Source organism: Capricornis sumatraensis, chromosome 8, assembly GCF_032405125.1.
Source record: "Capricornis sumatraensis isolate serow.1 chromosome 8, serow.2, whole genome shotgun sequence".
NCBI lineage: Eukaryota > Metazoa > Chordata > Mammalia > Artiodactyla > Bovidae > Capricornis > Capricornis sumatraensis.
In genome coordinates this window covers 88,933,271-88,958,332 of record NC_091076.1, presented here as the reverse complement: position 1 = coordinate 88,958,332, position 25,062 = coordinate 88,933,271, and the positions used below count along the sequence as shown (strand labels likewise).

General features: G+C 41.4%; 1 protein-coding gene across 1 annotated transcript; it reads left to right on the top strand.

Moving 5' to 3' along the window:
- The first annotated feature begins 429 nt into the window (after window positions 1-429).
- On the top strand, window positions 430-25,062 carry KPNB1 (karyopherin subunit beta 1). The gene is made up of 22 exons (XM_068976202.1): window positions 430-540; window positions 644-702; window positions 2,763-2,945; window positions 5,163-5,363; window positions 6,370-6,522; window positions 8,013-8,072; window positions 8,629-8,718; window positions 9,060-9,170; window positions 10,045-10,146; window positions 11,643-11,867; window positions 12,746-12,937; window positions 13,708-13,838; window positions 14,386-14,533; window positions 14,859-14,930; window positions 16,095-16,239; window positions 17,470-17,552; window positions 18,037-18,144; window positions 18,501-18,644; window positions 18,757-18,862; window positions 19,509-19,623; window positions 20,265-20,426; window positions 21,371-25,062. Coding segments are annotated over exons 1-22 (2,631 nt in total). The 5' UTR covers window positions 430-500; the 3' UTR covers window positions 21,372-25,062.

Here is a 25,062-nt window from a genome sequence, read left to right as displayed (position 1 = left end):
GGAGCAAGGCGGCCCTTCAACGCTGACCGCCTGGCCAATTGGGGATTCCGCGTGGCTACGGCGGCAACCAATCGACATGAAGCGCGGTGCCGCCGCGGAGAGGTCCGGCCGAATATCCCTCCGCCTTCCTCCCTCCCTCTCTCTCCCTCCCTGCGAGCCGCCGTTCACTTACCGCCTCCCTTCCCTTCTTTCTCCCTCCGCCACCCGAGCACCAGCCGCGCTCTGAGCTGCCCCCGGGGTCCCTCCCCCGCCGTCAGAGGAGCAGCTGCCGCCGCCGCCAGCAGCAAATTAGAAAGAGGGAGGAAGGAAGGAAAGGAGGAAGGAAGGGGAGCTGGAGCGACTACCAAGAGGGAGCCGGTGAATGGGCTTGTGGTGACCCCCGCCCCCCACCCCACCCTCCCTTCCCACCCGACCCCCAACCCCCATCCCCAGTTAAGAGCCGCCGCCCGAGAGGCCGGGCCGTCGTCTTAGGAGGAGTCGCCGCCGCCACCACCTTCGCCATGGAGCTGATCACCATCCTCGAGAAGACCGTGTCTCCTGGTAGGACGCGGGGGCCGGGGGTCGGGCTGAGGTGATTGGGTGGGGGGAGGGGAAACCCTGGCCCCTCTGACCCTGGCCCTTTTCCCACTTTCCTTCCCCCCAGATCGGCTGGAACTGGAAGCGGCGCAGAAGTTCCTGGAGCGTGCGGCCGTGGAGAACCTGGTGCGTGCCACCCCACCGTCCCCCATCCCGTCTCCCCATCCCCTGCGTGCGGGCCTTCCCGCCCTCCCGGAGGCCCAGGCCTCGGGAACCCACCCCGCCCCATCCCGTCCCCCTCCCCCCCCCGGTCCAACCTAACCCCGCCATCGGGAAGCCGGTGGGTGTGTCCCGCCCTGGGCCCCGGCAGCTAGCCAATGGCGCGGCGCGCCGGGGTGACTGCCGCCCAATCGGCGCGCGGCCTGAGGGCGGCGGTGCAGCAGGAGGGAGAAAGAGGGAGGGAGGGGAAGTTAGGTTGCGCCGCGCTGCGTGTTCAGCAAGGGTGGGGGTGGGGGAGCCGGGCCTAGGGGCCATGTGGAAGCTCCGAGTCCCGCTGCCCGCCCTGTTCGGATCAGGACCGGCTTCTCCTTCCTGTTCTTTGGCCCCTATGATTTTCTACGTACTTGCAGAGCTCTACCTTTTCCAACCTCCCTTGATCTATGTTCATGGCCAGGCCTGCACCTGAATGCCTTTTAACCCATTCCGGCAATGTTTCTCCCTTTCTTGACTGTTATTCCTGTCCCAGGTCCCCCCTCCCCCTCAATCAGTGAAGACTAACTCTGCACCCAGATAACAGGCTGAGGCTCATCCTTGAGATCGGGCGTGTTTGCAGAGGAAATCACAGAGCAAAGTTCCTCGTTTATCATATTTTCGAATTTAAGGGGTACAGGGAAAAATGAATGTTAAGCCCACTAGAGACTGGACCTCTATAAGAATTGTTAGATGGATTGGTTGAAACAGCCTGTGTGCCAGTGATGTTTCTCTGTATTCCTTCCTGCTGGGGGGATGGGGAGCAGAGAGAAGGGTCAATGGTACTAGACATGGTTTAATGTAAATATCACTCTAACCAGATGTGTTCTTTTGTGTTATCTATGCAAAATAACGCAAGCAAAAACAGTGACAAGAAGTATTTTTATTTTATACAAGCTAGGTTTTTTTGTGTTTTGTGGGTTCCCCCCTTCCATGTACTAGTTTTTGTTGCTCATCTTTTTATCCTTAACTTTACATAGAAAAGATTTTTAACCACTAGTATGAAACTTTTGGTATATATATTTCTGTTTTCTGGTTTTGCTAAATTTGCAAGAAGCCTTTTCTTATTTCTAACATTTATTTTGCCTTGTTCCCAACGTTCCTAATATTCTTCAGTGGTACATAATTAATAAAAGTTTCAAGAATTATCTTCCACTGTAATTAAGGAACTTGTTAGTGGTAAGAAACTGCTTTGGGGTTTTCCTGTTAACTTTTCCATTGGAGAGAGCTTTTTGTGGGGAAGTATGTTAAGACACTTACACCAAAGGAGTAGTTTGAGGGAACCTCTGCAGTACAAAAAAGGTTGAGTGGATTAAAAAATCCACTGTGTTTAAACAACTCAAGACCAAAATGAATAGGAACCTTTAGTGTGGTAACCATAAAGTCATTTTCCTTGACATTTTAATCCTTTCAGTTGCCCCCTATTTTTAAATACTTGTTATTGATTTTTCCTTACATATATGTTTTACGTTGTTACCCTCTTGCTGAAGCACTTAAAACTAAAGATTAGCGTCCTAAGTCTGTTTTAGATTTAGAAGTACTTCTCTCTCTCAGGCATGCTTTCATTCAAAAGCTACCCTTGAATATCATTCTTTTTGGATTAATATTTTTTTTTTAATCTAAAACAATTTTACTTTCTATCCTATCATAACACATTCACTTAATAAGTATAATTTACTGAGGTACCAGATACTATTCTAGGCATGTAAAGAATCCTCTGACTACCAGTTTGTCAAACTTGCTTTAATTCTGGGGGATCTAATGTGAAGATTTGGGCACTAAGCTGTAACTCCTTGTTAAATGCTGAGTCTGTGTGAGAAGATGGATGACTTCCTTATGAACCAAGTAACGTTTTTATAGGAATCTTGAAGTAAATATTATGGCATTTTCTGAGACATTATGTTATGTCCTAAAATCTTTAGGTTTTCCCCATTTTTTGGGTGCTTTTCTCAATTGGTGAAATTCCTAAGAAGTATTTTATTCACATCTTTTAACAGCCCACTTTCCTTGTGGAACTGTCCAGAGTGCTGGCAAATCCAGGAAACAGTCAAGTTGCCAGAGTTGCAGCTGGTCTACAAATCAAGAACTCTTTGACATCTAAAGATCCAGATATCAAGGCACAGTATCAGCAGAGGTGGCTAGCTATTGATGCTAATGCTCGACGGGAAGTCAAGAATTATGTAAGTAACTTTCATCTCCCTTTGGTCATACTAGCCTAGGGATTGTGGATTCTTTTGTCATCTACTTGGGATAGGGTTGACAGTGTAATGATTGGGGGGTCTTAAATTTGAAGATGAAAGTTGTATTTAAGTCTTTCTCATACAGTCTTTTTCTAAGTGATTCTTCCTTAGTTAACTAGCATGGAGCTTTTCTTGAACATCTTCTGTAGATCATTCTCAATGTTTGGTGGGTTAGGCATGGCGCTGTGTGGTCAGGAAGGGAATTAAATGATCTCTTGGGCCTTTCAAGCCCAAAGAGTTTATGAAATAAGATTATGACTTTAATCTTGTTTTTATCTATTTAGCAAATTATGAGAAACTTTTAGAAATATCTGGCTTTTTGTCAGTGTTTAAAAGAGTTAGCAGATAGTTTTTTTTTTTTTTTTTTAAGAAAAGTCGAATGTCCCTTGTGCATTATGGGATTCTTGTGAGTTTCTTGCTGAATTAGAAATCTGTGATTCTTGACACAGCAGAGTATCAGAATATATGTATATATACATGCTTTTTTAAAATTAGATCTTTAGTGGCCTGTCTTACATGAAAAAGGTGCAAAGAGTAATAAGTCAAGAATCTGTGCAGTCAGATGGGCCCTGCTATTTGATGGGAAGCCATTGGGAAGATTCCTGCTTCTGTACTTGTGCTGGTCAAGGTTCTGCATATCATATTTTCTGTTTCCTGGTTCTGGGTGTCAGCATTAGGTAAATTAGTGCCCTTTGCAGCAGTAACTTATTTCTAATTATGTACCTCTTTCTCCAGTCTTGCATGGAGGAACTGATGACAGAAAACTGGGTTACAAAAGCCAACTTATTTTGAATCTTCTTTGGAATATGTAGAGCTATTTCTATCCACTTGAGTTTGCTTATATAACAACATTTTAATCTTCTCAGTAATTTGATATCAATGAAGTTTATCCCATTAATGACTGGAAATCTTGATATTTACTATTCAATTTCTTATTTTCCTCAAATTACACAGTAGTAAATGGGAGAAGACATAATCAGAACTGTAATTGGGGGTGGGGCACATCAATCTTAACCCCAGAATTTTTTAAAATTTTGAATAAGAATTTCTATCAGCATTATTGAAAGGTAATAGTTACTTAGGGCTTTTTTCCTTTTCATAGCACATCTGGTAATACTCAGTGCTGGTGGTTATTTCTGTTTTTTGAAATCTGGGTGTTGGACAGAGTTGAGAGCTAATTTCTTACTCCTTTTATTTCTGATAATTGAGTATTACCATTAGGGTCACCCTTGGTTAAATAACTTGTAGTACTCAAGAGTTAGACATTTAGTTTTTAAATCACCTGAGGTAGTATCAATTAATGGTCTTCTGGAAGCAACTTAAAGGAGAAGAGATAAACATAGAGACTGGGATTCAGTATGCGTTCCATACGTACTACAGATGGTGCAGTACGATGTGAAGACACCTTACGATTTCTTAGTCTAACTTGGATTAATACGGGTTCACCCCCTGCCCTTTTGGACAGTTCATCTCATCCCTGCTCCCTGCCCATGTCTTTGACACATAGATTTTGTTAAAGTCCAGTCTAGCTCTGGTAGGCCTAGAGAGCAAAACTTTAATTTAGAATCAGTCAGACTGTTACTGAGCTGATGATATACCATATAAGGGGGAAAGATAGGAGGGAGTTCATTATTATTAGCTACAAAGCAGGATACTAAGTGACCTGACCCAGTCAGCAGAGCTGGCCTGAATGTCTGGCAGCTACTCTTTGTCCTGTGTTCATGCCAGGAACAGTTAACTGTTTGCCTTTTTGAGTGGACTGGTGAGTCTTAGTGAGTTCATTGACTGAATTAGCTGATCATGGTAATGATTAACTCTGGGTCATTGTGGCTTCATTCTTTGTCTATACTTGTGCCTTTGCTACTTTTCTTACCTTGTGTTGAAAATCGAGGTGAGGTCTCTGGCTTTGGAGATTCTATTTGGAAATAGGGGGTGATTGGTTTCATTTCTAGGCTCTGGGGCAATGCTTATTATGCTGCTCTTAGTATTGAGGCCAGCTGTATTCCCAACCGTTGGCCTATGCTGTGTATGCCTTTTCCTACTTTGCTATATTAAAGATGATTCAGAGGCTGATGTAAGGTGTGTGCTGGTAGGCACAATGTGTTCAAATAGTATTAGAAATTGATATCTTCTGTCTTTGTGTGTGCCCCTGCACAGGTTTTGCAGACTTTGGGCACGGAAACATACCGGCCTAGTTCTGCCTCGCAGTGTGTGGCTGGTATTGCTTGTGCAGAGATCCCAGTGAACCAGTGGCCAGAACTCATTCCTCAGCTGGTGGCCAATGTCACAAACCCCAACAGCACAGAGCACATGAAAGAGTCAACATTGGAAGCTATTGGTTACATTTGCCAAGATATAGTAAGTACTGTATCTAACTTATATATTGCTGATTCCCTCTAGTTGTAACATGCATGGTATTGGAATTATTCCTTATCATCATGGGGAAAAAAAAAAACACAAGCTATTGCAATGTGTTTTGAAAGTAGGGCTGCTTTATTTGTTAGACTTCTATATTTGGATAGTTAATTTATCCTCATATTGCTAATCATGCCCTAAAGGAAAGAGACTTTTAAGGGTCACAAACTCAAGATGAAAATCCCTGTTTGGAGAGGCATAGATTCTGCTTCCTCTCCTTGACCTAATCCATTTCTGGAGACCCTCAATGTGACAGGGATGCTGTGTTACTTTTTTGATGACTATTTTACAGAAACAGTGTGCCAACTTACTCTGTGGTTGGTTTAACCACTGGAGCCATGACACAGTGTGTTAAATGCAGCAGTTCTAGGACTCTTGCTGCTGAGATTACCACTCTTGGTATCAGTTTTTGTTTTGTTTTGTTTTGTTTTCTATTTCTTCAGATTTTATTTGGTTTAGGTGCTAAGTCATGTCCGACTCTTGCTACCCCATGGGCTGTAGCCTGCCAGGCTCTTCTGTTCATGGGATTCTCCAGGCAGGAATACTGGAGTGGGTTCCCATTTCCTTCTCCATTGGTTTCAGTTTTGATATAGATGTGCCCAGTTGTTAATCCTTGGTCCTCAAATGTTCTGAAGCTTTATTTCAGTTGGTACAGACGGTACACCACACTGCCATCTCCCTGTGCACAGAACGGTGGGGGGCAAAGCCAGCATTGCCTCATGCCCAGAGTCATTATGCTAAGAAGTTAGGAGATGAAGTTGATGAGTTTAACTTGTTCCAGTTCAAGTTTAGACTATCAGACCCTGGGATATTTTGCAGGTAGTTTATCCTTAAATGGAAATGTTTGGGGAAAGATCAGAGAAAGTCCCATGATGATCTCTCGAATAGAAGGACTGCTGATTAGTCATGAGCTCAATTCTTATATTCACTGCACTTCTGCTTGTTTCAGGACCCAGAGCAGCTACAGGATAAATCCAATGAGATTCTGACTGCCATAATCCAGGGGATGAGGAAAGAAGAGCCTAGTAATAATGTGAAGCTAGCAGCTACTAATGCACTCCTGAACTCACTGGAGTTCACCAAAGCAAACTTTGACAAAGAGGTAAGTGTCTTTTGATGAAAAAATACAGGTTCAGAGGATGAGGCAGGGGAATTAAATGAAAGTTTTGTGTTGGTTTAAGGTTATGATTCAGAAAGTACTATCTTGTGTAGAAGTATTTATTTCCAGTCTAGTTAAGATTTGTGTTTTGTGAAACATGGCCATGGAGTAGGTGTTGCCATTTCTCATTTGGCTTTTGGGAATGATGTGATCTAAAACGTTTCTAGGCTTAGGTTTTCCCTTTTGCAGTCCAAAGTGTGAGTATGCTTGCGGGATTTCTTTTTTTTAATTATGGAAATTAGGCTGTTTCGTACTTCCATAGGAAGGTGCTTTTGGAAATTTATATGTAAATTCTATTTTGACTGACAGTATTTCCTTCTATTATTTACTTTTAGTTGTGTTAAAATGTACAATAAAATAAAGTTTACCATCTTAACCATTTTTAAATGTACAGCTCAGTAGTGTTAAGTGTGTGCATGTTGTTTTGCAGCCAATCTCCAGAACTTTTTTCATCTTGCAAAACTGAAACAATTGTTAATTCCCTGTTTTCCCCTTCCCAGTCACAGGCAACCAACTTTTCTACTTTCTGTTCCTATGAGTCTGTTTACTGTAGATAATTTATATTAGCAGAGTCATACAGGATTTGATTTGTCTTTGTGACTGGCTCATTTCATTTAGCATTATGTCTTGGGTTCATTCCTGTTACAGCATGTGTTAGAATATCCTTTTTAAAACTGAATAATATTCCATTGTATTTGTTTCTTGATGGGCATTTGGTTTGCTTCCTTCTGCCTTCTGGCTATTGTGAATAGTGCTGCTGTGTATATGGGTATACAAATATGTCTTTGAGAAGTTGTTTTCTGTTCTTTTGGATATATTATCCAGAAGTGGAATTGCTGGATGATATGGTCTGAAAGCATTGTGTATATTTGTTGACTCTTTAGTTGGGCTTTCTGGTTTTGGCGGGGGGGGACTTAGATTGGACAAAGTTGGGATGTCTAAGAAACCAAAGCAGTTCTAATTGCTTGGAAAACTGGGTTTTTCCTTGTAGATGTCAAAAGAGGATGGTAGCAAACAAAATTCATTAGTCTTCTATATTTTACCACATTTGATCTTGGTTTGTTTAAGAATTCTCTTAAATTTTAAGTGCAAGGAAAGGAGTTTTCCTGATGTATGATTTTTTGTTTTAACCATCTTTATTTAAATCCTGTGACCTACATTTTCCTATCTGCTTCCTCTTCAGGTCTTGTTTAGTAAAGATCATTTGAGGGATTAAACGATTAGGGACCTCCTTAGAGGGCAGGTCAGATAGTAGACACCAGGACAAACACTAGAGTCCTCATAGTCCCATTGCTGTGTCCAGAAAAACCTGCAAACGGTCCAGAGTTCTGTGGGTCCCTGAGGGAAAGAGAGGTTTTCCTTGAAGGGATAGTCTAGTAATTTTCGTATATATATGCTTCTTCTAATTCTCTTTATTTTTGTTCTTTCTGCAGTCCGAAAGGCACTTTATTATGCAGGTAGTCTGTGAAGCCACACAGTGTCCAGATACGAGGGTAAGTGTAAGGTCATGTCTTCTATCTTTCCTAGGAAATGCTCACTCTAGCATAGTAGTTTGAAATGTTGGAATCTGGTGACTTCAGAAATAATGTTTGACGAATACTTTTATTAATAAAAGAATGTTTCTTCAATACAAGAGGGAAGAATAGTCCTTTGGAAGCTAACATGATGGAAGTTGCCACCCTCTTAAAAAATATTTAAGGGAGAAATGGTTTGTGATCAGCCTTGCTACTTAATTGCTATAGGTTGTTCAAGGGCCCGTTTTCTGTTATAGCCTTTGAAACAGCTTTCCTACTTCAGGAACCTAAACCTTGACACTTGAAGCAGGTGGAAGTAACATCCAGTCTGAGGGCAATAGTGAGTAGTCCTGCCAAGGGTTCCACAGACACCTTTAATGTAATAAAGAAGGAAAGGAAAATATTACCCAAATATACCACGATTGATCCTATGGATTATTGACCCTCTTAAGTGAAGCAGTTACTTATTTACCTTTGTCAGATTGCATTGTTGTTAAACTAAGAAGTAAACGGTTTAATCTGATGTTTGCACAAGGTACGAGTGGCTGCCTTACAGAATCTGGTGAAGATAATGTCCTTATATTATCAGTACATGGAGACATATATGGGTCCTGCTCTTTTTGCAGTAAGTACTGTTTTATGCAGTTGAGCATATAGCTAATTGCAAAAGCCCCTTATTCTTAGATGCTGTTCTGTCAGTTCCGTAATCTTTTTATTTAATGTTGTGAAATCAAGGAAATTGCTTGAGATTTGAGTTCATCAGCAGTGTGCCAAGAAAACTTCTGCTAACTTTGTACTCATAAAAAGAGTATAGTTTAAAACTCTGTTTCTTCTTCCTGCCTTTCATTTCAGACCTAGCTTTCATAAATCTACATTTTTGAAACTTGAATATCTGTGGTTGTAGGAGGGGTCGAACTTGATCCAGCACTTATTTGGAACCTGGGGTATCTTGTTTTCTCTTTTAAGATCACAATTGAAGCAATGAAAAGTGACATTGATGAGGTGGCCCTACAGGGGATAGAATTCTGGTCCAATGTCTGCGATGAGGAAATGGATTTGGCCATTGAAGCTTCAGAGGTGAGCCTAAGAGGGCTGATGTGGTGGGAGCTGTTATTCTGACTGGGTTTTGGAACTTACCTTTTTTATGGCTGTTATTTTTCTCCTCTAGGAGAGCTTTTTTTCTGACTGGGGTTAGAAGGTATCTCCATTTGTAGAGATTTGGGGTTTGGTTTTTTTCACTAGCCAAAGCCATGCGGCATCTATTTTTACCAGTTGGGATTTGTTGTAAATATTAGTCCTGTGAACACAAGAGGGCAGCAGGCAGTCACATTTTAACCAGATGCTCTCTGATGCTGAATTGTTTTCTTTTGGAAGTCCTAATGCAAGGATGGGATGTATAATTGATAGCTTATCAATTCTGGTGAAGAAATCAGACATGGAGAAAGGGGTTAGTTCTGCACTTAAAAAATTAAAATTCCGGCTTTGTTTCCAACCTTAATTGTCTTTATGTCCTTCAGAAAGCACCGACTTTTGGCCTCCTTATGGGAGCTTAGTGCATCTGTTTATCCAAAGGTCAATTAGTGAAAAAAGGAGGATTGCCTTGATCCTTTAAAGTAGATTCTATGTATGGCCTAAAAGAATCTCATTGAAGTAGCTAGACAAAATGAGTGCCTCCAAAGACCACTCATACTGCATGTTACCATGGGCTCCATGTGTTTGGTGGGGGAACGGACTGCACCTCAAGGCATGCAGGATCTTCCCTGACCAGGGATGGAACGTATGCCACCTACAGTGGAAGCGTGGAGTCTTTAACCGCTGGACTGCCAGGGAAGGCTCTGTGTCCCTGTTTCTCTGTGCAGACCCGTGGGCAGCTCTCGCTGTGTGCCTTTATATGGTATGCCTTCATGGTTTGTTTGCTGCCATCCAGAATTTGCTTTATGTTTCTCTTCAGGCAGCAGAACAAGGACGGCCCCCTGAGCACACCAGCAAATTTTATGCCAAGGGAGCGCTACAGTACCTGGTTCCAATCCTCACACAGACACTAACTAAACAGGTGAGTTACCCTCCACATCTAGTCAAGTGAACTGTAAAGCCTTGGTAATGGTGGGTTTGCTGTGGAACAGTTGCCATGAAGGAACTCCGCAATTCTGAAACAACTTGATATTCTGTTATCCATGACTTCAAAGAGCTGAACTGGATCTATAAGGTCCTTTAGGCTCTGAGTAGTTTGTGACCAGATAAAAGTAACAAGACTTCATGAAGAATGTGGGTTTAATGAGTAAATAGAGAAATTATCTGTTTTTTAAAAAACTGTCTTTGGCTCTGCTGGGTCTCTGTTGCTGCACACAGGCTCTTTCTGGTTGTGGAGAGTGCGGCTCCTGTGCTGAGCTGGCTTCTCGCCGCAGTGGCTTCCCTTATCGCGGAGCACGGGCTCTAGGGCGCACGGGCTTCGGTAGCTGCTACACGCGGGCTCTAGGGTGCAGCCCTTGTAGCGCATGGGCTAGGTTGCCCCACAGCCCGTGGGATCTCCCCGGACCAGGGATTGAATGGTGTTCCCGGCATTACAAGGTGGATTCTTAACCACTGGGCCACCAGGGAAGCCCTGAGAAGTTATCTTCTAGGAAGTGTTCTTAGTTTCTGGTGTTCTTTTTGGCTTTATGGTGTTGAGAAAGATTCTGTCACCTCACCTGTTCTGGTGCATGTGAACTATATCAAAGAGCTGGCAGTGCTTTGAGGAAATAATGCTGTGACTGAGCACTGCAGGATTTCTGTGTATACAGGAATATAATTTGCTTTTAGGGAATTTCATGACTCTTAATACAGCAGTCTCAAAAGATAAGTAAAGATATATTACTTTGAAATGGACTGGGTGTTCCCTTAAATTTTCATCTCATCCTTCAGTTTTACAGTTGCTTTTTTTTTTTTTTAATCTTTTGATCTTAGTATTTTTGCTTTTGTATATTTTTGCTGTGCATCTCATTGGGAAACAAATCATTCTTTAGGTATGTAATTTTCTGAAACTGCATAAGTATAATTGTCTTAAATTACTCTGGTGTGAATGGCCACAATAAAAAACACCTTGATTTCCAGTTTCAAGGGAGATCCAAATGTAATCTTTTTTTAATTTTTGAAATACAACAATTACTGGCATACCAGAAGGCTCCGCCTACCAATGCCTTCTTCCTCTTCCCTCACCTTTAACTCCATAGGTTTTGACTAGTTTTGAGCTTTATATTACTAGTCATTTAGCTTTCTTCTGTTCTGCCTTTTACGCGATGTATTTGAAATTCACCTGTATTCCATGTAGTGGGAGCTTGTTCATCTTGTTGTATAGTAGTGAGAAATACCTTCCCTCTGTCTGCATCTTGTTTAACAGAGGTTGTGTTGACGAATTTTTGTGGAGGAGATAAAGATATGAAGGTTTCTATTTTATTTACTTCCCCAAACCTTAAGTTGTAATGATAATTGGGAGTACTGTAATCAGAGGTCCTTTTGAGTTGAAGAGCTTCTTTGATCAAGAACTGAACTACTGCCACATTCTTTAACCAGGATGAAAATGACGACGATGACGACTGGAACCCCTGCAAAGCAGCAGGGGTGTGCCTCATGCTTCTGGCCACCTGCTGTGAAGATGACATTGTCCCACATGTCCTTCCCTTCATCAAAGAGCACATCAAGAACCCTGACTGGCGGTACCGGGATGCAGCAGTGATGGCCTTTGGCTGCATCTTGGAAGGACCAGAGCCCAATCAGCTCAAACCACTAGTTATACAGGTAAAGCTGAGGGAGTGTAGGGGTGGGAAGTGGGATGTTTATCGTTTAACCTTTTGCTTGAAGATTGTCTTTAAGAACAAAGCTGTAAATAATCATCCACAAAGGTCACTTGTAGATAGCTGTTTGCTGTCAATGAGGCATAAAATGTATTTCTTAACTTTTATTACAAAAACCATACAACTTGAAAAATGGAGACAAGGCCCCAAAAAAGGTTACCTTTAATCCTCTTGCCCAAGGATAACATTATCAATGCTTTGTATTTATCCTTGAAGGTTTTCTTCTGTGTGCGTACTAGGGTGGAGGTCTTACTGTATGAATACTTTTACAACTTGTTTCTTGTTGGTTTCTTTTTTCTTCACTAAATATTATAACACAGATAATTCTCCATGGTTTTCAATGATGTGGGTATTCAGTCCTCAGGACAAAATGACATGTAATGAAAAATCTTAATGAAAGTTTTGTTATTTATTTTCCTACAACAAGTGACACAAGAGTGCATTTTAGTTGTTTAGTATATGGAACTCAACCTTTCAGGAATAGCTAAATGCCATTTCAGCTGCATCCTGGGATCTCTGCCTGAATAATTCAATAAAGATGGCTGAAAGTATTTGTACCAAAGTCTTAATAAAACTGTACTGAGATTTGATGAAGAGAGAGGGACTTTTTCATGTTTCCAGTTACTTTTGTTATATTGTTGAATATTTGACAAGCATATCTTATAAAATGACAAAACTGTTTTGATAACTTTGAGTTAAAACCCAACACCTCTTCTGAGGTGTTGGTCAGCATGAATTTCAATCTTTGTTTTTCTTTGCCAATAACTGTTACGTTTACAGGCTATATTTGTTTTGTTTTGCCAATAACTGTTATGTTTACAGGCTATGCCCACCTTAATAGAATTAATGAAAGACCCCAGTGTAGTTGTTCGAGATACAACTGCATGGACAGTGGGCAGAATCTGTGAACTGCTCCCTGAAGCCGCCATCAATGATGTCTACTTGACTCCCCTGCTGCAGTGTCTGATTGAGGGCCTCAGTGCTGAGCCCAGAGTGGCTTCAAATGTGTGCTGGGTGAGGCATTTTCTTCCTGTTGAGATAAGGAGCTTGACTAAGCCATTGGCAAGGAAGTAGGAGGTGTGGGAGAGAAATGGATCTACCTCACTAGAAGGCTCTTTTTGAATAGCATCTCCTTCCTAATTTCATCAATTAAAATGTGGGGGAGATGTGAGCTGCATGACCCAGAGGGAGCTGTTGACTCATGGTGACTGGTTTAGAACAGTCATGCTAACCCAGTGGGAAAACTCTGTGGACTTGGTTTTCTTTCTTTTCTTCAGTGGCTTGGGGACAAGAAATTTTAAGGTAGAGAGTTGCTGGCTACGAAAAGTACCATTGCTGAGAAGGGGTCACGAGGGAAGGAAGGTAGGCGGCCCAAGTGCTGAGTCAGTATAGGCTGAGTATAGTTCACTAGGGAACTTTGGGATTTGGGGGAGGAAGTTCAAATAAGGAAGGAGTGGAATTAAAAGGCTTCCTGTGAATGCAAAGAGAAGAAATGAAGTGGTAGGCATTCATGGTAGGTGAGAATACTGTACTGTTTAGAGAATATTTCTCCTGCGGGCAGGAGAAACAAAATATAAATACAGATACATACATTTATTTAAGGATACTTATAGATATTGTCTTGAGATGACCTTGACAGGAAGAATTAAAGATTCACTGCCATTGATTTATTCTTAGATCAGTTGGAAAGGAACACTGCCCACGGTATCTTAAAGGAAAATGAGGTGATTCTGGAATGGGGTTCTTTTCAGGACTAATTAATATTTACTCTGTCTGGGTTTAAGGCTTTCTCCAGTCTGGCTGAAGCTGCTTATGAAGCTGCAGATGTAGCTGATGATCAGGAAGAACCAGCTACCTATTGCTTATCATCATCTTTTGAACTCATAGTTCAGAAGCTCTTGGAGACCACAGACAGGTAACTGGTACTTAACAGAAATGAGTGGTGTCTTTGCATCCAACTCCTTTTACACTCTTTTTGGGGGCTGTCTAATATAGAAACATTGCAATAGGAGAAATGAAAAGAATCCTGGTGCTTCACTGCCTGGCTTATGGGATCTTAGTTCCCCCACCAGGGATTGAACCTGAGCTCTTGGCAGTGAGAGCATGGAATCCTAATCCCTGGTCCACCAGGGAATTCCCAAGATATCTTTTTCATAGCTTTTGGTGCAAACTAGTCTATTGTCCACATGGGTTCTTCAACATTTGTAACTATTTTTCGTATAATTTTAGCCCTTTTCTAAAAGGGCCATTCTAATTATCAGGTCTGGAAACCATATTGAACATAATCATTGGCTCAGAGATTGAAATTTTGGTTCCAGGCTATATTGTGTCTGCCAATTACAGATCAGGTCTGCAGCCATATTGGTTTTGGGGTTATTTTCAGTGAGATAATGTCTACATAAGAACGACTCTGTCTTTTCTCGGTCAAGACTTTGAGGTTTTTTGCTGTGTGTTCCTTATAGACCTGATGGACATCAGAACAACCTGAGGAGTTCTGCATATGAATCGCTAATGGAAATTGTGAAAAACAGTGCCAAGGACTGTTACCCTGCAGTTCAGAAAACTACTCTGGTCATCATGGAACGACTGCAACAGGTGCTCCAGATGGAGGTGAGACTGAACACCTTCCTGACGGGAAGGGCGTGGTGCTTTACACATGGCTCTATTTCAAGACTGTTCTCTTGTTTTTGGTGTTTACGTATATATGTTCTTAGAAAGACATAAGGCTCATACAAAAAACGTTGCAACTTCGAATTGCATTGCTTAGTACAGTTTATTCATGTATGTGTCATACCGTATATATGCATAAGTTTCTTTACTTTCCATTAGCACTAGTAGAGATTATTTATCCAGCAAAAATGGAAGCTTTTTTGGGAGGGTGTTCAGAGCCTTTTAGAAGGTGTTTATTCAGAACATGATCTTCTCTTCTTTGTAGTCACATATCCAGAGCACATCAGATAGGATCCAGTTCAATGACCTTCAGTCTTTACTCTGCGCAACTCTTCAGGTATGATGGTGCCTTATCACTTAATAGTACCAGGAAAAGCGCTGTGTCTCAGGATGAAGATGATGTTGTGGGTGATGATGGTCAGAAGCTCTTCTCAAAAGACATTCGTCTTAGGAGAGTTTCCCATTTTCCTTTCTTGTCTGTCCATAAAATTTGCCTTTTGTACAGTGTAGGGAAGGAAACTCCTCCCATTTGTGATGGTCCTCCCAAACATGAAGCTATTTTGTATTAGCAGCCTTTCGTTTTTGGTTTTCATCAGGTTGTTCAAGTGTAGCCCGGTCAGATTTGGTTCCCAGCTATGGTTCACTGAGCTAAAAACAGAGCCTTGTGTTTTTGCCATCATCTTTTGAAGCAACCGCTTTTGGAAACTTTGTTATTTATAATTGTAATATACAGATTATAAATTTGTAATTTCCTGATAATCACAGTAGACTTTTTTTTTCTGAGGAGAGACTGGGAAAATGTTACTCGTTGATCATGACTAGCGTAATGGCATGGCTGAAGAGTTACTCCCTTTTTTACCTAAGAATAGGGAAACCTTGGAACTTGTCTAGTGCTTAGGGTAGTACTAGGTTATAGAATTGAGTGATGCTAACTAGATCATCTTACCTATGACTCCCTTCTCCTTAAGTCTCCTTACACCAGACTTAATTTTTTAAAACATGACTGTTAACAGCTCTTTACTGATTCAGTGACATTAGTTGAAACAAAGGGTAAGGAGGGAGGTTTGAAGAATGTTGAACTGGGAAAAGTCAGATTGGCTTTATCAAGACTTTCTTGACCAAAATCTGTAAATGGGTTAGGCCATAGAAAGGGTTGCTTTTTTTGTTTTATGAATAATAATTCACATATGACATGTCCTTCTTCAAAGCTGAAATAATTTAACTGCCATTTCAATACAGCTAAATATGGAGGCAGATTTATCACACTTGATGGAAGATCCTCTTATGCTTGTTCTGAATTGGGAAATAGATGAGTTATTTAGATGTATGTTTTGTTGCAGTTGATTTGCACTTTCAAAACTTCTGAGCAGAAAAAGCTTTTCCCCCCAAAAAAGTTCTAGAGACTTAACTGATTAAAAAAAAAAAAAATTAAAGACACAGTATGGTGTGCTGGTTGGAGGGTTTAGAATTACCAGATTCTGAACTTTTATTCATTTTACAGAATGTTCTCCGGAAGGTGCAACATCAAGATGCTTTGCAGATCTCTGATGTGGTCATGGCCTCCCTGTTAAGGATGTTCCAAAGCACAGCTGGGTCTGGAGGAGTGCAAGAGGATGCCCTAATGGCAGTTAGCACATTGGTGGAAGGTCAGTGAGCCACAGTCAGGCAAGGAAATTTCTTTAGAATGCAAGAGAGTTTCAGTAGCCATGAAGAATTTTTGACTGCAAAAAGCATAGTCCTGTCTTTTCACTTATGTGTTATCGAGTCAGTTCAGAGTTGGAGTGAACATAAGTATAAATTTGTGTATAACTGCCTTGCCACTTTCCCTGAAGTGAATGGGAGCCAGTGTGCAAGTCAGGCTGGCAGCTCTTTGGTGGGTAGAGGGAACTTACCTACCTCATGTTCCTCGGGTTCCTTTTCCCCCTGAAACTTAACTTGCTTTATTGAGCTTTGACACCTGTAAAGGATGGAGGAAGCAAAGGTTTATGTTTTCTTTCCTGGCACTTGGTACCTTCTGGTTTGGGTTTTAATGCTTTGGATCTAGGTTGAGACAGTATGGTGCTTAGTATGGAATGGAATGAAACACTGAGTTCTAGGAATTAATTGATTTTCTGATTGTTACATATCTTAACTATTCAGAATTGCTTTGGGGAAACCGTATCTGACTTCAGAAACTGGGAATGCTTCTTCAGTGGTGGTCTATAAGGTGTATTACTAAGGCAGACTCATTTCTAGCATAAGGAGCCTATGTCCAACTGGTCCGGCCCCTTGGGACCACCCTGGCAGGGCACAGAAGTTAATTTTAGTTCCCAGAGTAGCTGAATTGAATATGAAACCCAGACAACTTTTCTTGACAGGCTTGTTAAATAAGTCCTTGATGGAATTGTTTAAAGATCCTGATTTATTAAGCTGGCTTCTGGGAATCCCTCATGGACTAGTGGTTAGGATTTGGTGCTTTCATTGTCGTGGCCCATGTTCAATCCTTGGTCAGGGAACTGAAATCCCACAAGCCACATGGTGAGGCCAAAAAAACAAACTGGCTTCCAAAGAGTTCATGTTACAATCAGATGAAGAAGTATAAATCAGTATCACTAGCTCAGCCAATTCTTAATTAACTTTGACATTCCTTGAGAGCCATACCGCTTGGTAGTTTCAACCAGAGTGAAATCCCACTCTGGAGATTTGGCATTATCTCCAGCAGTAATGAATTTGGCTTGTCCAAGACAGCAGTAATGTGTTTATGATAAAATTGCTATTTAACTCTCATTTTACCCAGCCTTTTGACTGGAGTGCATACATTTTGGGAGAGCTAAGATGGTTATTTTTGCTCACATCTGTGATCCTGTGGTGCTAATAAATTGGGGTTTTTTTTACAGTGTTGGGTGGTGAATTCCTTAAGTACATGGAGGCCTTTAAACCCTTCTTGGGCATTGGATTGAAAAATTACGCTGAGTACCAGGTAAACTGCACTTTTCAAAAATAATATGTTTATGTCTTCATTTATACCTGGCGGGCATTATAGTACAGAAATCTGGATCCTGTAACCCAGGTGGGGCTTCTCCATGTATCACCCCATGTATCAGGGTTGAGCTACTTTGTTGGCATAAGTGTCTGAACTAAAAGTAGTCAGTAAGAAACTGGACATTAGACATACCAGAGTAGTACCCTCAGAAGGGTTTTGTTTTGTTTTCAATAAACCACCTGTCTCTGCCACCACCATCCCTGGTGAATATTGTCTTTTCTGTCCTTTCTTAATGGTAGTTTAAATAACCGTAGTTCTTTTTCTGCCATATTGGTTGTTAAAATGAACTAAGCTCAGGGAAGAAGGGTCTTTCCCTCTTCGACTCTAAGTTCATGTGGTAAAGGATCAGTAGCTAGGTATGCCTTACCCCTTGCTGGCAGCCTTTTTCTGTTCCAGAGATGATCGACTTAATTCTTTGCAGGTTTGTTTGGCGGCTGTGGGCTTAGTGGGAGACTTATGCCGTGCCCTGCAATCCAACATCTTACCTTTCTGTGACGAGGTGATGCAGCTCTTACTGGAGAACTTGGGGGTGAGTTGTCTACACACACACAGTCTTAGATGATTAAACATCAAGATCTGTGGCAGAGTTTGTATGTTCCAGAATGTTGGCTGTGGGCTTATGAAGGGAATTGTTCATTTTCACAAGATGATTCTAACCTAAGGAAATAAAGAAATGCATGCTCAATGTATGGAACCTGAGAGGCGCAGGTGGGAACCTAAGTGCAAAGGAAAAGTAAATATTATAATCTCCTCTACCTAGAGATGACCACTGCTGATTTTTGTGTATGTCACTTACAGGTCTATACCCAATATATTAGTTGCTTATTGTTAAAAAAGCTCTCTGAGTCTTTGGACAGAACTTTTTTTTTTTTTCCTCCTTGTCAGAATGAAAATGTTCACAGGTCTGTGAAGCCACAGATTCTGTCAGTGTTTGGTGATATTGCCCTTGCTATTGGTGGAGAGTTTAAAAAATACCTAGAGGTGGTTTTGAATACTCTTCAGCAGGCCTCCCAGGCCCAAGTGGACAAGGTAAGCTTAAAGGTATCTTTTAAGTCCAGCCCCGATTGGAGGAGCGGGACTTTTGACAAATGCACAACCAAAGGCCATCGAATACAGTGATCCTATTCTTTTTCTCTTGCAGTCAGACTATGACATGGTGGATTATCTGAATGAGCTACGGGAAGGCTGCTTGGAAGCCTATACCGGAATTGTCCAGGGATTGAAGGGAGACCAGGAGAACGTACACCGTTGAGTATACATTCCAGTTGACTTAGTCTAGTGTGCACTTAGCCAGATGGACTGTGTGTTCATTGCATGGCTTACTTGTAAACTAACACTTACTGCTTAAAAGAAGGGGAGGAGGAACAGTGCTCTAATGAAGGGAGTAGCTTTGGGGGAGGTTATAGACTTTATTATTTCTGACCACCGTTCCTCAGCTGTGTTGTTTGATCATTGCAAGGGATGGAATCCAGCAAGCCTGTTGATGCTGGTGCATGTATACCAACCCCAAGTGGGAGTTCTTGAGATGTGCTGCCCCTCCCCCAGTCCAGTCATCTAAATTGAAGGATTGGGGGATTAGATTTCCTCTGTCACCTGATGTTTTTTGTTATTGACTGGGGAAATACTGTACTTCACACTTCTGATGATACAGGCTTAAAGGAAAGGTTCCATTTGTCCTTCTACATATATATATACATACTTCTGTTTGTTAAGGAGTATCTGCCTCTTCTGTTGACTTGACGAATGAGGAAAAACTGTTTGGTGTAACTGTGTACGACTAGTTCCCTAGACCGAAGCCTCCATGATGGGGGTAGGGCATTTGGGAATTTTGAAACAGGGTGTATGCCTGCCAGGTGGAGGGCAACCTCATTCGACCTTCTCTTTCTTTTATAGCGGATGTGATGCTAGTGCAGCCCCGAGTAGAATTTATTCTGTCTTTCATTGACCACATCGCTGGAGATGAGGATCATACAGACGGAGTAGTAGCTTGTGCTGCTGGACTGATAGGGTAGGTTATGCCCTGCTTCTGATAGCTGAATAGAACTTCTCATAGAAACTGAGAAGACATGTTATAAAGAATATTGAGAGTCGCCTGGATTGGCACAGGGGGGACTTCTTTCTTTAATAGACCCCATCATATCCTGTTTTGAGTTCTTAGATGATCATTCATTTTGGACTCTAATCTCATCCTAGACCCTCCAGATTTCCAATTCCCCCCACCAAACTCTTAAGAAGTGAGCTCTCAAAGAAGTATAGAAGCAACATCAGATCTATGTCAACATCTCATATTCTGATACTGGTCAACAAATTACCTCTGTTTGGCCTCCTCTACTGAGGGTTTCTGAGGCATCATTAGAAGACAGAACATTGGTTTTGAGGAGCTCAAAGACTTGGAGTCTAGTTCTGATTTTACCATGAATTGGCTGTGGAACCTTGGGTAAGGTCATTCTATTTTTTTTTTACATCTCATTTTTGTAATCTGTTGAGGGCAGGTATTAGACTTACTTATGTTGAAAATTTCTTCTGGCTTTAAAAAGTAGGTAAATACCAAGAAACCCATAGCTAGCTTAGCTATAGGTGTGGAAGGTTCTAAACATGGTCTTGTTGTCAGGCCAAGAGCTCATTTTCAGTTGTGCTTATTTTGCACAGGGACTTGTGTACAGCATTTGGGAAGGATGTACTGAAGTTAGTAGAAGCTAGGCCAATGATCCATGAACTGTTAACTGAAGGGCGGAGATCGAAGACTAACAAAGCGAAAACCCTTGCTACATGGGCAACGAAAGAACTGAGGAAACTGAAGAACCAAGCTTGGTAAGAGCTGGTTTCCACTGCCCGCTTTCTTGTGCTTTCTTGGGGAGGAGGTTCATTTTCTTTAGACTTCCCTGACAAGGACTTTCTTTTGGTGTTTTGTTTTATACTATTTCCCATATAAGTGCTTCTGAGCCAGGACTTTGTTCCTCAGCCTTATACTAGTGGAAGGGTCAGGCAGCCCATCTTTCTTTGAGCCAAATATTTGGTGATAAAGGACAGAATTTATATGACTAGAATTCAATGAAGTCGCCCCAAATCATTTTGGAACCTTAATATAAGTCATCGATAATGGCCTTTTCCCGTAAATCTTTTTTTTTCGCTGCTATTTCTTTCCTCGTGTTCTTTTCTTTCTTTACTGAAGTGCTTTTAGACATGGCTTTCTTTTACAAAAGATATCCAAAGTTGGAGTTGTCTGACCTCTGCTTTGAAATATAGCTTTGTTTTTCTCTCACATACTCAGTTATCTTATGTCACAGATCTCAGGGCTTCCCAGGTGGCACTAATGGTAAAGAACCAACCTGCCAATGCAGGAGACATTAAGGATATGGGTTTGATCCCTAAGTTGGGAAGATCCCCTGGAGGAGGGCATGGCAACCCACTCCAATATTCTTGCCTGGAAAATTCCATGGACAGAGTAGCCTGGTGGACTACAGTCCATGGGGTCGCACAGAGTCAGACACGACTGAAGTGACTTAGCACATGCAGACACACATCTCAGTAAAATTGGCCATTTTGAGTTTTGCCTTTATAGCTTCCTACCCTTTGTAAGTGCTCATGAAAGCAGGTGGATGGCACATGGGGAACTAATCAAAACAATCAGTCCTTGAAAAGTTGACAAATTCACTGCAGGTCTTTGAGCACTTAATTGTAGGAATCAGTGAGATGTTTGGCTCTATTGGCTATATGCAATCTCAAAAATTGACCTTTTTTCCATCTGTTTTTAGATCTGTTACCATTGGGATGATAACCTGAGACCCCCACTGGAAATCTCCAATCTTTTGAAAAACCCGGAAGTGAGGAGTGTGCACGGATGCTGAATGTTTGGGAAATGAGAGAATGAGTGAGTGAGGCTTGAAAACACACCATATTGAAAATCCTGCCACAGCAGCAGCTGCAGCCACCAACAGCAGTGCTGTTAGTGAGCTAAGTAAGCACTGACTTCGTAGAAAACCATAACGTCGGCCATCTTGGAAAAGTGAAAAACAGTGGAATTACTTGCTTATAAAAAAGGAAGCTCTCTTCCCAGGAGAGGCTAGAACTAGCTTTTCTGTCTTTTGGCCGGTGCCGAGTGGAATGACTAGCTTGGGAGAGGAGGAGGGACTGGGTTCAGCTGTGGTGCTTTGCTGTTAAAAGGCAGCCTGGCCTTTGCTACTGATGAGAGAGACGGAGCCTGGGTCTCAAGCCCACCTTTGGTGTACCTTTGCCACATGGTACTGGTACTGTATGCGTGCCGGCTAAAAGGAGGGTGAGGGGTTCTTCACAGTCTGAGAATGAGTGTGTGTGAATGAGGCGGTATCCACATTCTCAACTTCAAGTCATTGCAGTTTCTTTTTCCCAGAAAAAAAAAGGGGTTAGATGTTGCATTTCATAAAACTAACTGAAGTTCGGTCTACTGATGCAGCACAAGAGATGTAAGAGAAGAAAAAAAGAAGGAAAGACGCTCTTTAGGTTTTGTTTTTTGGGTTTTTTTTTCTTTCATTTTCTTTTTTTTAATTTTAGGGAAAACACTGACGAATGGTCAGAGCTCCCATCCTGATCTTTTCATCAAGGCGCCTTTCCTAATAATATGGTTCAACTGTGAATGTAGAAGTGGGGGGTGGGGTGGGGGGAGGAAAAAAAACAACTCTGGAGTTAGAGGATACAGAAAAAATAAAAATACATTGTTAACAAATAAAGAATGCAGACTTCAAAAGAAAGCCACAACCCAAACAAACCAAAATTTAAACGCTCAGAATTGGCAGCACAAAAGAAAAGTTCTCTCCTGACATGTATTGTGGCAGTCTGAACGCCCCCAGAAAATTGTGCCAAAGAGTTTAGAAAACAGATACTGAGAACAAAACACATACAAACAGCAAACTTCAGGTAACTATTTTGGATTGCAAACAAGGAAAAATTAATGTTTATAAACAATCTGATAAAATAACCATTTGGAAACTGCTTGGCCTTCTGTTCTCATTTATTTGATTGATTATAATGAGGTATTGGTCTCTTGCTGCACTTCAAAACCAAGTGATCAAAAGAATGCATATGTGTGTGTGTGTATATACACACACATATATATACATTAGAACTCTTGTGATGAAAATGGCACTTGAAAAGGTTATATTTTTCCACTGAAGTTGAAGATTAATAAAATGGTGTCAAAACATTTCCCTGGTCACACGCTTTAATATTTTTGTTTAAAGTGTGATGTGCTATGATAACTAAATCAGACAATTTTTTTCCCTTTTACAAGGGAACAGGGCACCTTGAATTTTGGTTTTAGCCTCTTTCAGCAATAAGGAGGGATGTCGGTGAGCTTTGATCCCCTTTTGGTTTTGCAATTATTAGGAGTTTTTGCTGGCATTTTGAATATGCTGCTTTCAAAAGCACCAAGGAAGATTTTAAATTGCTTCCTGGTATTTGGAGGATTAAAAAATAAGACCTTAACTTTCCACTTTTACTTCCATTCTAGCAAAAAATATGGGCTTACATTTTTTTCTCTTTGCCAACTCCCTGTTCAGGCCTTCCATTCATAAGTGGGATTGGCTCAGTTTTGCCCATCCATATGGCAGCATCTCTAATAGCTCTTGTACAGGGTATCAGATATTGTGCCTTTTGGTGCCAGGTTCAAAGTCAAGTGCCGATCTATGAACCAGTGTACAAAAAAAAAAAAAATCCAGGTGTTTGAAGGAAAGACGCTCCATTGTGAATAAAGAGCTCACACCAGCTCCTAAGCCCTATGAAGAGACCTGGCCTTCTAATGCCTTGTTTAAATTTTAGTTGTTCCTTGAGGGAAAGGATGATCTACTAACCATTCCTGATAGGGTTGGTCAGGGCTTAGGGAGGGGGCAGGAATATTGGGGAGAAAAAAAATCTGATCATTCCTCAGTGCTACCCATTTCTGTCCTGTGTGGGCTGCTTAGCTAGACAGCAGGAGAATAAAGTACACCGAGAACCATTATGAAAACAAAACCTTCCGTGTGTTTTGTCATGTTTTGTTCCAGGGAAGCAGTTGACAAGTGCTGTTACTAATGCTTTCTCCCAGATCCGTTCAGTGATGGAGAGGAGGAAAGTGGGCTGGTTGGTTTGCGGTCTTGGTGCCTCGCAGTTTTCTTTGCACTGGTTATGCATTTATTATCCTTTTTCTAGTTACCTTTGGCTAGTAGGTCTTCCCTCTGGGTATTTGTCCTTAATCAACTGTACCACCTAAGGCAACTGGATGCAAAATGCATTCTGTCCACTCACTGTCTGGGCCTTCCCCACTCTAGTCTTGGCACATTCCTTCAAGAATGTCATTACCGTCTGGTAAGATGTCAGTGAAATGTGAAGAAAATAGGCATCAGACTAGGCTTTGGTTTGCCACAAGTGGCAGCTGCCTGTATCAATTACAATTACATTTATTAATTTTGCTTTTCATTTTCCCAGTTCCTCCCAGCTCCCTTCTGTTGAAATGTTGAGATTTTGGCTGTCAGAGGCAACTGCAACATTGCCTTAGGGACTTGTGGAGGAGGGGAATTGCTCAGTGTAGTATTTTCATTTTCAGAACCAAGTAGTCACTCTTATATAAAAGTGTGTTAGTCCAACTTGAAAAATTCAAACTCCATCAGCTTTTGATAGCATCTTGGATTTTGAAATAACTTCCGTCTGTAATTGGCATTCAGAATGCCCTTGGCATGCCAGTCTGTGATGGCAGTAAAAGACCTGTTAAAACACTTGAGCCCAACTTTATTAACCAAAACTGATACCACCACCTTTATCTTCTAAATAAAGTCCGCTTTATTTTTATTTTCAACATTTTGCTGCTTCATTTTTGGTTCTAGATGGTGTCACCTTTTTGGAGGTGAAATGAGCTGTTTGAAAGAAGCTGGTATGTATGGTGACAGATGTGTGAGTTGGGGAGAGGAAGGACACATCTAAGGACAAGCTCTACTGTAGTACAATGGGAAATGAGTGAGAAACAATTTCCTGCAAATGAGGCAGTGAGAAAGAACTACGTGGAGGAGGTTTCCTGTCCAGAGAAATCTGAAACTGCTGGAGACTGTCCTGTCTTGTGCATATTTTTCAGGCTAATGATCTGGTCTGTTTAATGGCTTATCCAAAAGTTGGATTTTTTAGTTTGCAGCGTGTACTTAATTTCTGCTTACACTCTTTCCCCACCTCTGCCCCCCAGGCCCGAAACTTGGAAAGAACACTAACTTGAGATTAAGAAACGGTCCTTTCTTTCACCCTGCTGTTTATTAGTGTAGTGAGATGCCTGCAGGCTACTTTATGGGAAAATGCACTTTCTTACTTTATGTTGGACAAGTAAAATGAGGGCTGACCTTCATTTTCCTACCTTAGCCTCCATGTGGCCTTTCACCATTTCTGATTGCACACCCGTCAGTAAGAAATTTTTGATCATGCATACCCCTATGTGTTGATAAATTATATACCT

Bases quoted from the DNA above. Each gene is read 5' to 3' on its own strand.
- KPNB1 (XM_068976202.1), top strand. From the start codon at position 501: ATGGAGCTGATCACCATCCTCGAGAAGACCGTGTCTCCTG. The intron at 16,240-17,469 runs GTCAGTGAGCCA...TTTTTTTTACAG, and splicing joins AGTTAGCACATTGGTGGAAG to TGTTGGGTGGTGAATTCCTT. The intron at 18,145-18,500 runs GTGAGTTGTCTA...CCTCCTTGTCAG, and splicing joins TCTTACTGGAGAACTTGGGG to AATGAAAATGTTCACAGGTC.